This window comes from Nipponia nippon, unplaced genomic scaffold (genome assembly GCF_047370975.1).
Source record: "Nipponia nippon isolate SJK-2023a ecotype South Korea unplaced genomic scaffold, ASM4737097v1 scaffold_1, whole genome shotgun sequence".
Taxonomy (NCBI): Eukaryota; Metazoa; Chordata; class Aves; order Pelecaniformes; family Threskiornithidae; genus Nipponia; species Nipponia nippon.
In genome coordinates this window covers 135,382,557-135,401,006 of record NW_028262290.1, presented here as the reverse complement: position 1 = coordinate 135,401,006, position 18,450 = coordinate 135,382,557, and the positions used below count along the sequence as shown (strand labels likewise).

The 18,450-nt window shown below is 37.7% G+C and overlaps 1 protein-coding gene across 2 annotated transcripts in view; it reads right to left on the bottom strand.

Annotated features, from left to right (window-relative positions):
* AGMO (alkylglycerol monooxygenase) overlaps positions 1 to 18,450 on the bottom strand; it is a 201,383-nt gene that overhangs the window by 106,585 nt on the left and 76,348 nt on the right. For both annotated transcript variants that reach the window (XM_087756255.1, XM_009461177.2), the window contains exons 4-5: positions 6,480 to 6,583; positions 431 to 526 (exon numbers count right to left, since the gene is read on the bottom strand). In XM_087756255.1, coding sequence (XP_087612381.1) covers positions 431 to 526; positions 6,480 to 6,583 — 200 coding nt within the window. The remainder of the gene's footprint in view (positions 1 to 430; positions 527 to 6,479; positions 6,584 to 18,450) is intronic.

Below are 18,450 nucleotides of genomic sequence, written 5' to 3'. Positions count from 1 at the left end.
TTCATCTGAGAATTACTTGCATTAAGAAGGAAGCAATATCTGACTTTAGTTGCAACTCTAAACAATCTTTAAGAAGCACTGGGTTTTGGATATTTTTCCCTAAAATATTTATCTTAGAAATGAAATCAGTTTCAGTATCTGCCAGAAATGTTTAATAAGCTGCAAGATAGGAAAATATAGTATTAAAATAGCAAAAAGTTTTGATTCCTTACAGTTACTTTTTTTTTTTAATCTAATTGGGACCAACTGGCCTCATTGCTTCTTATAAACTTAGCAATATATATTCAGAAAAAGGAATAAAAATGAACAGATGTTTCTCCTTAGAGAAGTCAGACAAAGCTTTTTCTTACACAATAAATCAGCTGCTAGCGGATTTCCAGGACACTGCTCCAGGCTAACTGTTTAGGTATGGCTTAAAAACCTCGTTTACCTCTGTATGTATCCAAAACTGGTAAAGTAGATTAAACTGCAGATGAACAGCAAACACTGAAGGGGGGATGAAAAGAGCCATGGGCAAGTTTAAAATCTGAAAAATGAGAAAAAAATATACGTTAGATATATCATTCTAAACTTGTGATGGTATAACAAAGTACCATCTCAAGAGCTCAAAGCACTGCGCAAGATAACTGCTTCTTCTAATACCTCCATAATGCAGACATTATGTAGAATAGATACTGATTATTATGTTACTACTAGATTTGCTATAGCAAATGAGACATAAATTGCTGCAAAGTTATTCGTCAAAAGTCATAATGTGAGCAAGTAGAAAAAACAAGAAAAGAACTCAGAAATCCTGAGATTAGATATTTATTCTGTGTACTACACAGAGCAGACAGCAACATCTCCTTGACATGAAGGGTTCACTTATAGGGGAGAATTATCACAGAGTAAGCAAGTGTGAATTTATAACACTATAGCTTTTCTATCCAAACGCCCTACGTGAGCACCATAAGGGCAAGGCAGCTTACTTGGCTTTCAGAGTTAATTACAAATTCACACCCTAACTTCCACACGGCATCTCCCTCAAAGCCCCGACACGTTGCTGAGTTCTAAAGATGTGCTAGCATGAGAATAGTTTCAGAAAACTGCTTACTTAGGAAAGACACTGGTAACTTACACAGAGAGTAAAGTCCCAGGAATTTCACAATTAATTGCTTAACTGGCTGAGCAATAGAGTAAGACTCCAAGACCTTCACATGCTAAAAGTCAGTCTGCTTTCTTCAGAAAAAGGCTTATCTTTTCTTTCCCTTCTACCTGACATTGTGTTATACCAGATGCATTAATAAGTTAATCCTTCCCTAAAACACAGGGATTTTTTCTAAACCAAACAGTAGGGGAGGTATCTTCAAAACTTTAAGTCTCTTTAGCACTCAGGGAAAATCTGGGCAGCAGATAAGAGCTCCCTGTGAAACACAGCAAAATTAGCAAACTGTGTTTTCAAATTCCTATTTTCCTCACAAAAATCAAATATTCGAACATCAGAGAAAGCAATCTGATAGCCATGATAGGCCTCCTGAGCCAGAATCCTTTAGTGTAGGTCTGCACATAGCATTTAATGATGATGTTCCCTCAGTTTTTGTCAAAAGGCCTACCCAATAGGTGAGATGTCCCACTGGGGCTGTGAAACAAATGAACTTCAATCCCCATGATGTGACTGATGCTCTCAAGAAAGTCATCACAGCCATATCTCACTGTCATGAGCCAATGGAGGACTAAGGCCCTGCAATCCCAGCTCGGTCTGTTGGCTTCAACACCACACAACGACTGAAGCACAAGAAAGAAACCCTGAAGTCACCGCAGTTTCAGAATCACCTGGTAGGACTGGCACAGCTGTGATTTCAAAAGCTACATTCAAAGGCTTCATGGATCACAGCTGCCTCACAAACTACATATGAGGCATTTCTGGTTGAATGGTCTTCTTTTCAAGAAGTGAAGGAATTCAAAGGTGGTAGAAGAACTATGCTGAGCTTCCGGAACTTAGGGAAAAGAATGTAAACAGATATTTTGTTTTAATCAGTCTGATTCTCAAAGGCTGAAGTGTTTGTGTAACATTTATAAAACAAAAAAAGAAAGAAAAATGTATTTAGAAGGTGAAATTTGTGCATTGAATCCCTAAGAATCACTCAGCCTAAGTAAACTCACAAAAATTGGTAGCAACTCTTACCTAAGCTAAGGCAGAAGCTAGTAAATGCCATGGGGGGATGTGGCTTTTAGGCATGAAATTCTGGAGTAGAGGTGGGCATGAGCATTGTTTAAGAGTTGAAAATGCAGATTACGCTGCCTTGTGCAGAAGACTACTAAACAGAAGAGCAACTTTCAAACGTGCAGTTCTCCATGCTGAAACAGAAATGTAGTACAAGCTTCCCACACTTTAGAAGAAATGCCCTAAACATTAGCATGGAGTCAATCTCTTTTCTGAGTTCCTTTTTCCTCATTCCTCTAAGCTGGATCCCCTTAGTATTTAATTATTAAAAGTAGGGGAGCTACAAAAAAAAAAAAAAAGAGACTGAGAGATATTTGTCCCATAACCGCCAGAAGGCTGACATGGTTTTTCGCAAAGGTTATCTTACAAAGAAGCCAACAACGGAGTAGGACACATGACCAGATTTAAGTAAAGCTACTGCAGTTTTCTCTTGTTATTGATTGTACCTGTCTAATGGCATGATAAGAGCAGGAAATTTTTTAAAAGGAATGGAGAGGAAGTTGATTTAAAAAAAAATACAGATGGTTTTCAGATTATTCATGGAAGTCGTTGCAGGATTTAAAGCAGGGTTAAAAATGATATGCATTTTCCCTAAAAGTATCAGATGCAATTTGGTGGTATTCACAGATGACTCAGAGTGGAATGAAGAATCATCTTCATATTTATTTTCTAACCTACTTCTCACAATGAGTACTAGGATGTCTCCGCTAGCGGTGAGATAAGGGAAATTTTATATAAATCTACAGATAAATTTGAGATTAACAGAGGAGAATGCTTTCCTAGCTTCCTCATGTTTCCTTAAGGTGTAAGCTTTATTTTGCACAGAAAGGATTTCAAAGATCATTTACAAAAGTAGAACTCATAGGGAGGAATGAAAACATCTCCCACACAAAAGATTTGGTTTGTCCTATCTGTGGTTCTACTGGAACAACAAGACCAATGTCAGGGGAAAAAAAAAAAAATCATTAAATAGTTTTTCACTGGAAATGCTAATTCAGCAAATGAAAAAATTTCATGGGAATGTACCACCTTTCACTAATCTGTAGAGGAAAATCTTTCATGGCTCTAAGATAGAATTTCTGGTCAAAACTTCGGAAAAACACTTATCACGCTTGCAGATCTTTTCCCACTTGTGGATTCAGCAACAGAGATTGAGAGAGAGCCACGATAACTGATAACCTGATGGGAAAGGCACTCATTGAGGGGGTGGAGAGGGATTGCTATCTGGGGCAGCTGCACTGCAGCTGTGTGCCTTCACACTTAGGGCATTACCCCTTTTGAAGGGTGTGTGGCTGCTGCATGGTCTACCTTTCTCCCTCTCATTTGTAAGCAAAAGCTTATAAATGCTTCCACTACAGAAAGGGAAAATGTTGAAACTCCTGAGGTTTAGCAGGAGGGCTGAGTTTCCTGCACTGAGCCCTTCTGTTTCCACACTGAGTCTCCAGGGCCACCTGCCGATGTGGGCAGCTCTCACTGGTGGGGCACAACGGGGCCACAGGGCAGCTGCCAACAGCTAGTTCACCTGGGCTATACTTCTGTGAGGATTCTATAGGACTTAAAGGTAAGGATAAAAAAAACCCCATCCCTTATAGATCTCAAACCTAGCAGACTCCTCAGTAGATAAGAAGTGAACTTTGTGACTCTGTGCTGAACAGTGTTACCTATTTCCTTTGCAGATTTATATACAGATGTTTCCACTGCTTTTAAACCAACAACACATAATTCAACCCTTTATCTAAACGTATAGTCTAAAGCTATCACGTTATTATGGATCTATTATTTGTAATCAAATCTTACCCTTGGAGGAAAGTTAAGAACTGGTAAGCTATCACATTATTATGGATCTATTATTTGCAATCAAATCTTACCCTTGGAGGAAAGTTAAGAACTAGTACTCATAGAATTAAATCTTAGCTTTTCAAGGTGTATATGTTACTTTCTCCTTTCACAATTACACTTTAACTAAGTGTTTCATCAGAAGCAAAGATTTATGTAGCGTTAGCTTGCTGATTTCGTCTTAAAAATGAATATACATTTTTTTCCACATCTTTTTCCTGCAAAATGGGCTTCAAAACCATCTCTCAGTCTTAACAGTAGGTCTGCTTCATTATGGCCCCTCCACTGGAGTAACAGAAACACTGTGTGTACAAAAGATGTGAAGCAATACACATTTGGTTCCAAGTTCAGGAGTACATCTCACACCACTGATTGTACTTCAAGCATGTTTTTCTCTTCTCTTTCATTTCACATCTTTTCAATCAGGTCAAGCAAAACCTACACAGATTAATATGCTGATTTATTTATCTTATAACATTTAACTTAAAACACATACAGAGCTGGCAGCAGAACAGTCCCACAATCCCACATCATCCAACACGACTTTCTCACAGCCTCCACAAAACTGCACGTCAAACTGCTTTCAACAGTACACATTCAGCAACAGCAGATCACTCTCAGAGAGTAACTAAAGGCTTCACGGAGTTTCAGCTTCGAGGTAGATGCATCCATGGGGTTCTGGACAAGTCTGGCAGTCCAAAAAACCAGCAGTGCTATAGAAATTAGCAAGAATTGTGTTCATGCACAGTAAGGCTTTGGAGAAAGTAAACTGGCACACCTCTCAAAAGTTATAGGGGGAGGTAAACCAATATTTACATTAATCAAATGTCTTGGCTAATACCAAATTTTGGGTGGAAAAACACTGCACACGAAACTATTATAGATTCCTATGTTGCCTTCCTTCTGCTCAAAGCAAATGAATTTTAAATGTACATACATTATTTGTCAAGTGATACCGGTGTGGTCCTGAGGATGGTCTTCAGAATCTAAGGTGGCCAGACATCTTGGCCTTCCTGAATATTTTATTCTCTCTGAGGTATCATCCTCAAAACCACGAAGGCAGACAAAGTGCTCATGCACACACCCATATGCACACACAGGCTTTTTGTCTTTTTTGAATTATTGTTTTTGTTAAGCATTTGCACATATGGTCCCAATGGGTAAATGTGCAAAGGTTAAATCTTTAACATGGCAGTATTTACATAGGAAGCAGAGTTGTGACAGAGATGCATCCCTTCCGCTATTGTTCATTATGGCCATTTAAATTTGAGGCATTCCTACTAGATTAGATGACTATCTTCTGCATAAAAAAATAACAATTTACAGAGAAGACTTTAAGAAACAAAATGAATAGTATCTGTTTCACAATTTCCAGAAGAACTAGTCATTTTTTTGGAACCTAGCACTTTAACTCATCTAATGTCATGGGCTTGAAAGAGTTATGAACAGTTATGCTCAGTTATGTGAGCATAAATCCAGACTAACTTTACTGAGGTTAATGGAGTTACACTGGATTTGCATGTGTGAGCACACACTCTTGGCTTTGTGTCATTTGTTCATAGGCTAGTTGTAGGGATTGCCAGAGGACTGTGGGCTTCCTCCACCACCAGTATTATACCTCATTGGAGAAGAGCATTTGTATGTTTTATATATACAAAAATACTTTTTGAACTCTGATTCTGAAAATTCAAATTTTGAAGTCATTATTCTTTTTTAAAAAACAAAGAACAACCAACCAACCAAACTACAATCTGAGTTAAAAAATAAAGTCAAAAGAGAACATGAGTGCAACTGAGGAAATCAGCAGTTATCCTGGGCCCAAAACTAAACACTGAATAGTATGTTACATTTATGAATGTATTTGGAAATATACATTTTTAAATCTGTAAATGAGTACTCGTCTTAATTTGTATTGCGTGTGTACATACCTCATCATTTAAAAAAAAATGTATCTGAGATAACGCTAGGTAAAAGCAGTGGTGTACTGACCGACACATGACATGAATGAGCAGAGAAAATAAATACATTTACATGTCCAAAGCAATCTTCAGTAATGATTTCTTTCCCTGCTCCTTTCAGTTATACAGACATATTCTAGAGTAGTTACGTGATACTCTGATCTTTTCCTGTACTTATGCATGAATAACAGAATGAAAAAATTTGTCCCATTTTACTCAAAAAGTTATGAAAATATAAATGCAGGGTTATAATTAACCTTCTTAAACTTAACTACTGTATCTCTTCTCAGTTTGCTGTAAAAACATTAATGAATGTGTTTTTAAAGCTTATGACTCTCAGATTCTTCAGTTTCAACTTCTGTGCTTTCAGTGTCAAACATCTTAAATAATTTATATGTTTTTCTTCAAAGGGAAATAAACACTATGTTTTCACTTTCGCTAAATCTTGCTGATATGAATTTGTCAAATCTTGTGCAACTTACCCAGGAGGTGTATTTCTGCAGTACAGATTGTCTCAAGGCTGTGAATAAGTTGTAATCTTCAGAACTATGATGTACTTGGTGCGCTGCCCACAGTATATTAACCTCTGCAAAACACATAATTTCTAATGAGGTATGTACTAGAGAACAAAGCAACATTTGTTTCCCAAGGCCTTTTTCCTTAAGGTAAAAGCAACTAATCCCCCAATTTACACTTTGCTATTTTACCATAGTATAGCAGGTAATAAAACCTAATGTTCAGAGCTGAGTTTGGGTAGACTGGGCTAAATGTTAGCAAGTGGACACAAGTCAATGTGACTTTGATACTGAGGAAGGCGAGGCTGTGACAGGAACTAAAATCATTGCTGGAAGAGTAGAAGGATGTGAGAGATGAGCGTTAAACAGCTAGAAAGCCTGAGCTACGTCCTGATGAGTCAGTAGGAGCTCTCTTACGGGATTCAGAGGGACAAGGACTCAGGATGCTTTCAGGCCTGCATTTGTTTACTGAAGCTATATTTCAAGACTAGAAGGGGATACAAAATGTTCCCAAAATCTTACGCTTCAAATTTAAACAACTTAACTGGTGTCTGCTGTTATGCTTACAGTTTTCTGAAACATGTAAATCTTCAAGCCCATTTGTACCACAGACCACAAAACACAGCCATTGCCTGCCCACTAGTGACAAATGGAAAAACAAATGGTTGCTTGCTGGGAACTCTGGACCCAGCCAAAGGAGAGCAGTGTCTCTATGGTGTTACAGTTCAAAAAAGTTGCTGGAATAAGGGCAAAACCAGTGTCAGCCATGTCCTCTGAAGGCATGACACCTCTAATGCCCTGCAGTGAAGACGACTTCAAAATCTTGAATCCTTTCAAGGCGTTTTCTCATTAAGTGCAGATCTGTGTGGCCCCTCTGCATTGTATATTGATATCTGGACAGTCTTAAGTGGGAGCTTAAGATAGAAATGTTCATGGCCATCAGATGTACAGCTATGAGGATGACCTTAATTATAGCAAAATGAGAAAGTGGGTGGTTAGTGCAGCCCAAATAATGCCTGTTTATCATAAGCCTAAATTTAAGGTCACATGTATTTCAAGGGATGAAGTATACACAAAGCCTCAGCTGATTACAGAAATTAAAAGTTATCTGGCTGTCTGCCAGCTGCACACTCCCATTGCCACTGCCTTATTTCACCAGAGCAATTAGAGAAGTGCCTTTGGTAAATATTAGAATCGCATTCACAGAACGATCTTATGATGTGTATTTAAAGTCCTGAAATTATCTGGTGACAAGCTTATATCAAATAGTTTAGGTCTGGTGATTAACACGTACTTGCAATGCAAAGTAACACCAAAAAATCATCTTAATGAATCTCAAGGTGTCGTCACCATTTCAGGGGACTAGATAGTCTTGTAACAGAAGGTGTCTTGTATGCTAGAAACTGAGAATTTTAAATCTAATGAATTTTGACAGTTTGGTAATTTACATGACAACATCATTTTTTTATGTCCTCTAAGTCCTTGAAAATCCTTACAATCGCTGAATTAAACCTGTCATTTCAACTATCCTGAGACACTTAACACATTTGTTCCTGAAGGAACAAGTGTTCACTATATCAAGAATTGGTGATCTCTCTCTCAAAAAAAAAAAACAAAACGTCTTAATGCATCTCCGCCTAATGAGCTCACTAGGAGATGAATTATTCAGATGAGCTTCAGTACTCAATAATAATTTGTATTTGAAATGTTTCCCAAGACCTCGACAGAAGCTAAATGAGTGAACAAAGCATCTGAAAAGGTGGAGGTTAAAGACCTGTCTCCTTAGTTGTTTTAAAAGCATTTACTTCCTATCACAAACTGTGTGTAACACAAGCCTCCACTCAATGAAGTACAGCTGTACAAACAGGGTACAGTAACTAGATCTTGCTTCTTTCCCTCAGTCATTTTTCAGCATTGTGAAAAGTTCAAGGAAGGGAATCTATGATGATTTTTACAGTCTACTTTCGTTGTAGTTAAGGTCAAATGGTTTTCGAAATGAATTACTAAAAAGGCATTTTATTAGCATTCATTTTTCAGTTAAACTGTCTCTTACACTAACAAGAATATCGAATAAGGTAAATGAATATTGGTAAAATGTTAATCTTTCAGATGTGCGAGTCAGCTTAAATGATCTATCATTCAAAAATATACCACAGGAATATTAGGGACATAAACAAACAATTCTGCCACAAGTAATTTAACTGCTAAAGCTATTTCTGACTTCTTCTGTTACAGCTAAGTAAATTAAATCCTGCTCCTTAATCCTATTCTTTCTGACATCAATGGCACAGACTGTGTTAAATTCCTCGGCGAAACAGGCAAAGTTGATGATCAGAAATAATTTTTGTCTTAAAAATGTATCTGAAGAAACTGATCATCAGTAACTTTTTATTTGAAGCAAAAGAATAACATCATGAATGTGTGAAATAGATCACCCCAAAACTCAGTCTGTAAAACATCAGTACATTAAAAATATCACAATCATAACGCCTAAAAGACATCTCACAAATGTAAAAAACAAACCAAGCACTCTTCAAGAAATACAGCTGACTGCTCACCAACTACTCACGACAGAAACCAAAATGTATGTGTCTATAGAAGAGTTGTGGTTTGATTTTTTCATTCATAATGACGATAACTTGAAGCAAAATGAGAAAAGTTATTTGAATGAGAATGAAATTATAAAAGATTCTCTCACATGCGCTTTCTCATATGTATTATTACATAATGACCAAAAAAGAAAGACTGAGATATGGCCAATTCCAACACAGTTTTTTAAAAAAGTCTATGTAGAAAACAGGAAGTATTACTGCTTTTTTTTTTTTCTCTCCAGTCAAATTCTCCCGTGAAGCCACAGGAAAAAAGCAGGTGATGGAATTGGAGAAGCCACAATGCTTTAATGGAATTTTTTTATGTTTTATAAGTTAAATATGATTGGTAAATACAATAAAAAAAAATACATAACTGCAATACACATATGCACAAAAATGTTATTTTTGATTCAGGAGAATAAACATCATATAATCATAGGATAATTCAGGCTGGAGAGAACCGCAGGAGGTCTCTAGTCCAACCTGCTGCTCACAGTGGGACCAGCTTTAAGTTCCTGAGTACTCCACTCACTTGGGTCTTGGAAACCACCTGTATCTTCTGCTATTATGAAGAACTATCTCTAACAAAAGATAAAGGTGGCATTTCCATTTCATGTGGCTGTGAGGAAAGTTATACAAATTATAACCTAGCACAGCAAGGGCCTCCTTTCCTGGTTTGGCTTTCCCCAGGTTCCTCTTAATGGGTGAAGACCTGATGAGCTATTCGCATCTGGGAAAGAACAAAACAACTACATCTTATATTATTATTACCACTGTACAGAATCAATTAATATTTTCTTCTATCACCCAATATAAACTGTAAAAGAATCAGCATGTAATCCCAAAAGAGAATGAATGATGCCATGTAGATAGGTGAGGAAGGAAAGAAAATTGGTGCTACACAGGAATTGCTGGATGATAGATGGACTATCATCTGGCCCTCAGTTTTCACTCTAGCTCGTTAAGTCTCCATGAAGTTATTTCAGAGTCAGACCTGCATTTGCTAAAATCAGTGGACTCCAAGCAGTTGAGATATTTGTATCCTAACACTAATTCTAAAGGAAAATGAAGATTTGTCTTTTTTAGCATTAGTCCAATATATGAATTCTACTGATAGAAGAGAGAAAATGAGAGGCTGAGGGAAGTGGCCTGGAGAAGAGGAGGCTTTGGGGGACTTAATAGTAGCCTTGCAGCACCAATAATGATCTTAAAGGTCTTTTCCAACCTTAATGATTCTACGATTCTAAGCACCAGTTATCAAGAAGTTGGAGCCAGGCTTTTTGCAGCAGTCCCACTTTATCTTCTTTTCTGGGTTTTCCAAAAGGAAAAAAGATTAATGATGTTATCCTTCTTTTCCACTTCTTCCCTCCCTCCTTCTCCTAATTAATACATAAAATGTAATTGTTTCACACACCATCACAACCATATTGGTATGGCAACAAATTATTCTACTTAGTCTTAATTTTTTTCTATTTCAAATTAATTTTTTGGCAGTAATCAAATACCTTTCTATGAGACCCAAAGATAGATCCAATGCCTGGGCCATATTTCACTACTTCTGAAGTATTTCTTTTGTGGTAGTAGAAACTGGTCATCGTGCACATAAGATTTCTCTTTAAGAATACATAATGGGGAGAGTTCAAAATGAGAGTTTGTTGTTGTTCATTTCTGTAGCTTTCAGTCATTTCCACAGCCCACCACATTTTGATTAACAACAGGAGAAAATATATATGCCAAAAAACCCTGTAGTCATTTCAAGGAGTGGTGTCAATGAAAACAACCATTTTACACAATCCTCAAAATCAGTGAAATGGTAAAGATTTGATGAATCTTTAGTGAATAGGAAAGATTAGATATATCTTTTAATTAAAAGGGAGTAATTTCTTTAAACACAGATTTATAAGACCTGGGTTTAAAGTAAAGTGGAAAAAAATACAGATGATTTAGAAATACATCCATATGATGAGTCATGTAAAGTTTCCATTCTCTTTCAGTCAACGCTGACTGTAGCTAGGAGAACAGGTGAAAGTTTCCCCTCAGCATCTACTCAAATTTAAACAAAACCTTCAGTTTGACTATGCTTGCCATCTGTTACAAGATTAGATACCTTCAGTATTCAGTGAGGAACTGAAATACAATTTACCTAGCCAGAAACTTAGAAGATATCAAAATTACATTTACTGTGCCACGGATTACCACATTATGATGATCTCCGCAAAGCCAAGCATGTGGCAAGAAACCCTGCGCCCATGATGTGGTCCCTGCTGACCCCAGCGTGGAACTGCTGCTTCCTAGAGCAGCTGTAACCTGCAGTGCTTCAGAGGCAGGTACTCTGTGCTGCATTCGCCTACAAGCAATAGAAAAGGGACCATCTCATGGGTCTACTTCTCTCCAGTCAGCATTAGTAAAAATCCCAGGATGACTGAGGAAAGAAAAATGGCCTGGAAAGTAAATCTTCCACTCATTCCTTTTCTATGTATTTCAACCCTCCCTGCACAGATAAAACAGAAGTATACATAGTATTGAAATAATTTCTCCACTAAACTATTAGCTTTTCTTATTCACAAAACAACTGTTTGATTACTTACTACCTTCCTGCCTTGTTGTAACTGATCTGTTCCGTTGATTCTTCCGAAATGTTTGAATAAGTCTCTTCTCATGCAGGGCTTTTTCAAAGAGTCTCATTCCCTGCTGGATTCTCCACTTGCGTTGGATGAACAACCACTGAGACAGAGCACCACTTACAGTTTGTTACTGGGAAAGACAATTACCATATTTTTTTAATAAAAGTTGACTAAAAAACTGTATTTTGGGACCCAGAACGGATGCCTTTATTAAAATTTGGAAAGAACCCTACAATCCATTCCACCTCACATGAAAACAGCAATCTACCTACACAGATTAGTTATCTCCACAACAGAAGTAGATATGATCCGTACACAACTCTCCTGTTTAGTCTGTTGTGGTGTAGTCCCTCTTTTGTTACTCTTCTGATCCAACTTTGCTTTATGTTTTTTGTTTTAGTGTTGTTCAATAAGAGTTGCAAGACAGGTTATTTGCCAAAAGCCTCTGCTTCCTTCGTATTAGAAATATAATTCTTATAGGAACAAATTCTTTCCTCAGTTACATTAGTGTAAGCGTAGAGCTGTGCGGATTTAATGAGAACAGGATTAGATCCAAGGAATTTATCTGGGAGACTGTATTATGTACCACACACAAAGCAGCATGTATACAGGGAAATGTACACTTTTTTTTTTTTTTTTTAATAAGACACATTTTTCTTACATTGTAGTCTTTGCTACAGTGAGCGTTAGCAATTTGTATTCTCAGGATGATCACATATGTAAATCAAAAAGACTAGCCATAAGGAGATCTGAGTTCAAGTGGTGAATTAGACTTGATTCACTATACAGCTTCAAACAATTTTCTTAACTTTCTTCTTTTGCACATTTTTATTGAGAAGCGTCTCTCTGTGCATGTACCTGACACAGATCAGTTCTCAGAATTTAGAAAGTAGGAGTTCCACTACTGTTTAGAATAATAAGAAAAACAGACTACGTTTGCCTTTGCTCCAGTAGTTTGTGTGTCAGGAGGAGAAGTGGAACAACTCAGAAGCACTTCTTCAGTCTCAGCACTATCTAGTCGTCTTCCGTCATTTTGCAATGAAATACATTGTGGTACCCAGGTAATTCCAGGATGGGCAATCATACGGCATGTCACACAGCCAGTGTCAAACAGAAAATAACGCTAGCATGAGATACTCTGTAACCTACATGGTTGCAATCCAGTAGCTTAATTAGGAAATTTCACAAGGCGTTCAGCATCTGATCCTTCTGTGATGTGCAATGTGCTTTTTCTGTGCTTTGTTCAGTATTAACTCTGTTTTTCAGCCCTCTTCTTAAATTACTGTATGTGGTCAGCAAACTATTTGGTGAGTGGGCTAACTTATAATCAAGTAATACATGGTATATGCTCCCATGGCTTACAAGCCAAAAATGGGAGCAACCTTCTACAAAACCTGCCTCCAGAATCTGTCCACAAGCCAAAACCTCCTGCTTGATCTGCTGCCATACCAGTTGAAAACACAAAACTGCTCCCACACAAAAAATCCACAATAAGATCTGCAAAACTTAAGATGCAGAATGGTCTAGGGAAACGTGGGAAGAATCAAGACAAGCCAAAGTATTACATATGCTACCCAGAACAAACAATGGGCCAGATCATATCCCCTCTTAGCAAGAATCCGGGGGACTGTGAATTATACTCAGATACACTTCTGAATCTGTAAAATATTTAAGATATCATGTGGTTAGGAAAGCAGAGCTTGGCCAGGTCAAAATAATGGTCCTCTCAACCCATACGTGCCCTACGTTATTTCTTGGCATCCTTGTAAGCATAAGATACCAATGGAAAGGTTAGAAAAAAACACAGTGTTCCTGAAGACTGAGTCTCTTCTAGTAGAATTAGTTCCCTCAGAAGTTAAGCTGCATGGATCAAACTTCATGCAACGTATTATATCAATGTAAACAAGAGTAGGAGTCTCAGTTAATGACATTAGGACAGTCCTAACCCACGGCCTGTGAGCTTTTCATACAGTTGCTGGGAACTGAACAGTCTCTTTCCACACATGCCATGGAAAACCACAAAGGAATAAAGTTTATTAGGTAAGGATTCAGAAATTAATTCGCAGTGACTCAATCTCTGACTTCAGTCATAGTTTTAATAGAAAATGAATGTGCATTCCTTCATGGGGAAAGATATTGAGAAGATAAATGATCCAAAGCAATTTTAGCATGCAAATGTTGGATTTGGACACTTCCACAAAGACAAACAGGAAAAATTCAAAAGATGAAGAAACACACAGAAGGAATGAAGTTTTAGTAATGTAACGTCTGAAAATAGTGGAATATTTGGCAAGTCTTTCAGTACGCAGCAGGTCTCACACAAATTCTGATACCAACTTGCCCAACCAGCCTGTTTCTCACACCTTCCTGAAGCCAATTGTTCAAGTTCTCTAGTTGCTTGGAGCAGCTCTGCAGCTGGTTAAAGTTTTGTTTGCCTGAGCTCTGGATGATTGCTGTAGCAAAGAACCGAGTCTCTGAATCGTGAGGAACCATGACAGCAGCAGCTGTTAAACAATCACTTGTCTCCTTCGTGGGTGTACAAATCTTGATTTGGGTACCTGTTTTTCTGGGTTTTCTGGCTTTTGTACGAACTTCTTTAGCTCTAAGAGTCTGAAAACAGTTTCAAGGATAGCTAAATCATAGCACAAAATGATGTTTGTGAACCCAGTCCCAAGCCCCGTCAAGCATTTCCCAGCATAAGTCCAATATTTGGCCCAAGTTCTTCAGTCATCCTTTCTTCTTGAGGGTTCCTACTGGTTATAGCAAGGTTTATCCACCTTACACCCTCACAACTTCTTGATTGAGTGACACAGTATATGTTAACTTCTGCAGCTCACTGATGTAGCAATTTTTTGCAGCACTTAGCTCTTTCTGCACCTTTTTACTACAAAGAGGAGCATATGGCTCATTAATTGCACAACTATAAATCATCCTGTTGGTGAAATTAGATTTATATATTAAAATAAAAACCTGCAACAAATTTCTGTGTAAAGGAGAAGATCCTCAGCAGCTGGTGCAAAGTGACTTCTACAGATCTATGCCACTTTATACAAACTGCAGACTTGACTCAAGTTTCTCCAAATATGGCCGATTACAGAACTAGCAATCTTTAGTTCTGAGCATTTGCCAACCTGTATAATATAACTTGGTGTTACTGAATACTGATGTCAAACTGTGGTATAAATGTGTGAAACACATTAACTGTGACCAAATTAGCACTCTACTCCTTAGCTTGACGATAAAGAGAACTGAGACTAAATTAAATAAATTCTTTTTAAAGAAAAAAGTTACTTCAGAGAACCTACATTTTTTTTTACTTCAATTCTTTTCTTTTTTTTCCTTCCCCAAAAGCGTCTCAGCCACTGAAATTTCAGCTTATGCAATTTGAGAATGTATTCATCTTGGAGGATCTTAGAAGGAAACTGCTGGAATGAAATGGAAAAAAAGAGAAGATAATTCTCCTTTTGTTTTTTCGGTGGGGGAGTGGGGGTGAGAGTTCTTATTCTCCTGTATTCTGGGCTGTCTCTACAAAAGATTGATGTCTGGTGTCACCGTTAGGAAGTGCAAACTGTTCAGCTTCATTGCAATCTATGTCCTCATCCTCTTGCTCTGCAGGATACCACATACTTTGGCAGGCAATATTCAGATGGGAAGCACTTTAATGGCAAGAATGGATGCCAGTGAAACCTTTTCCCACAATGTTCAAAACTCTGAATGTGCATACATTAAAGCAACATAAAGCTGCAGGATATTAGGAAGAAAACAATAACTGATACTAACTCAGCCACATTAATCTTACTTTTTGCCCCTCAGAACAATACATTCAAAGAATGCTAGGGAAACACACACACACGCACAAACAAAAAGAAAAAGAAAAAAGGATGAACTGGAATGAATTAAAATCCTCCAACTCAAAGGCATAAGCATACTTTTTCAGAGGAAATATTCATGGCCCCTTCACATAACTTTTACCTTGCAGGTCGAATTCCTGCATTCATTTATTTGGTTCTTCATTTTTCCAAGCCAGATACAGTAAGAATTAACACTGCTAAGCCAATGGAGTTATTCTGGTGTAAAAGAGGTATTAGCTCTACACAGTTTTCTCTTGCAGGGTGTTTTAGATTATTTATTAAGCCAAGTTCCTGAATGATAGATGTGTGGAAATGCAGACTAGATTTGCAAAGGAATCTATTGAAATTTACTGAGATATCAGGAAAGCCTGAGGGACATCAAGACACACCACCTCCCTTAAATAAACTTTTAAAATATTCTAGAGAAAAACATTGACATCCAACTTTTGTCCTACTCCTTCGTAGATTTGCAAACCATAGAAAAAGCCAGACAGACACTTTAGGCAATGCACGTGAGTTTTGTGTGCTCTATAGACCTGATCCAGAACTTACTGAATTCAGTTGAAAAATATCCATTAACTTTAACAAATTTCAAAATAAGTTCATTATATATTATACAAACAAAGGACAGTTAACCCTTTGAAGTCAAGTTCGGGTATTTAGTGAGATTGGCCACCCATATTTATTTATACATTTGTTTTACAAGTGTCATTATATTTCTCTGAGAAATAAAAAGAACCAATATAGTAACAGATACCATATGCTTATTTAACATTAATAGATCCATTGTATTTGGTAGGCATACTGCTTATTTACAGCATATGTGATGCATACAAAAAGAAACCTGCACTTCCACAGATTACATTTGGACCAGTGTTGTCAGTACTTATATTATACTCTGATTTCTAAAAGCACATAGCTAACCGTAGATCCTCTGTGTCCTTCAAGTAGCTACCTATCGCAGCATCTGTCATACAACAAATTGATTCTGGACACTATTAAGCATGCTGAAACTTTAATAGGCTTTTCCATTTATCACTCTAACAAGAAGGACGTGGAAGCCATGTGGACAGATAGATTAGATAAAGTGACCAGAACACAGGCAACTGTCAAAGCACTCAGCCTCAATTTAAAGGTGAAAAAGAAAGGGGGCATATAAGCTTGCCTCGATACCCTACCAAGCTGGGGTCCATCTGGTAGAGCCCATCCCTAAGTGTGTCAGCTAGGACTATCTAGCAGATGCCTCTAGTACCAGAATGCTAGAATTCAAGAATTCAAGGTTTTCCCTCCCACCACTCCCTGCCCTACCCATTCAGCAGGGAACAAAGACATGTGCCTAAATCAGGTCTACACAATTACAATCTTTACATTGGAGCCATCCCTGGGGATATAGGTACTGGCACTACGATCAAACACATTCAGCAAAAAGGCATGAAACAGCCTTTAAGAAAGTCTTTTACTTGAGTGTCCATTGCTACTGATACTATCTCTTGAACTCTGACCACCAGTGAGAACAGTCACTTTATATTCCATTTCTTCTTTCACCATTATTAATTAATTATTAATAAATAATCACTAGCCGAAGACTGGTAAAGCCACACACAGTGGAGTTTCAGGTGCAGAGTCTATTTCAATGTTTGCCATAAGTTTTGGTAGTGATGTTTGTGGGGTCGAAGCTGCTCCAGCACTGCCAGCAAGCACTGAAACAGATTACACGTCTGGGAGTCTAAAATGAGGGTTGGCAACAGCAGCAGCTAACAGATGAAGCCGGAGGTGTGGGGGAGCAGGAATACCAACAGGCTGCTGTGATGCTAATTCAGACTGATTTGTCAAAGAACAGCTATAGCACTTGACCTGTAAAGGCACTCCTCCTACATGCTCACTGGTTTTTGCAGCCACATGTCTCCTGACTGATGTTGCATTTTCTGACTTTAAAGGCCTACAGCTAGTGTTTGGATAATTAGTAGCAGAGCTAACAGAAAGGAAAGGGTTTCAGAGGCAGAAAATACCAAGTATGGAAAAGAATGATTTTTAACTGATTAATTATGACATTTTAATATATCCCAGGGTAAATTAATTAATTTTTACCCTTTATCTTTATCTCTAAGCTATAAAATAAGCTAAGATTGAAAGCTTAATGCAGGATGCATCTGTTGTACCTTGTTTGGTTTCCAAACACACAAAAATAAGCATTAAAGCTATGAAGTGCAAGATACTAGACTGCACACTTACCTCAATCACAAAGTTGTATATAGGAAACAGATCTGCCTAAGGAATATAGGCTCCTCTATTTTATAAAGTGTCATTATTATCTGGCAAGGGTAGGGTATTTTATTTTCAATATAAAAACAGAAATTTTTCGCTGCTTTGAGATCTCCAGTTAAAATTCTTTGCTAGACAAAAAAACTGACCCAAAATGAGAGTGTGCTGTTGTCCTCTTTAGACAGATTGTGCCAAATGTAACTCTAGTTTACCAAAAAAATCCTGTTCCTCCACACCCAATCTCCTCCCACAGTTAGCAGGGGAGGAGAGGGAAACAGAGAATCTTTTTCTTTATCTGCAAAGTGTTGATTTTTTTATGGAAAACATACTTGTAAGTACAAAGTTTTACAGTGTGTTAAGACATATCAAACAGTAAACATTTATGTATAATTTCATAGGATATTTTATATGCGCACCAGTACCCATTATCTCTATACCCAGCATGGGAGCTCTCAGAGCTTCTAAGTTAAATGACTGCCCTGTATTCATCCCAGCACTAATTTACATTCTTTGGTAGAAGGTCCCAGCAATGGATGAAGTCTTTTTTTTCAGCTGCACAGCCAAAAGACACTCAGCAGCAGCTGAGCAGTGGCCAGAGGGAGGCACAGCA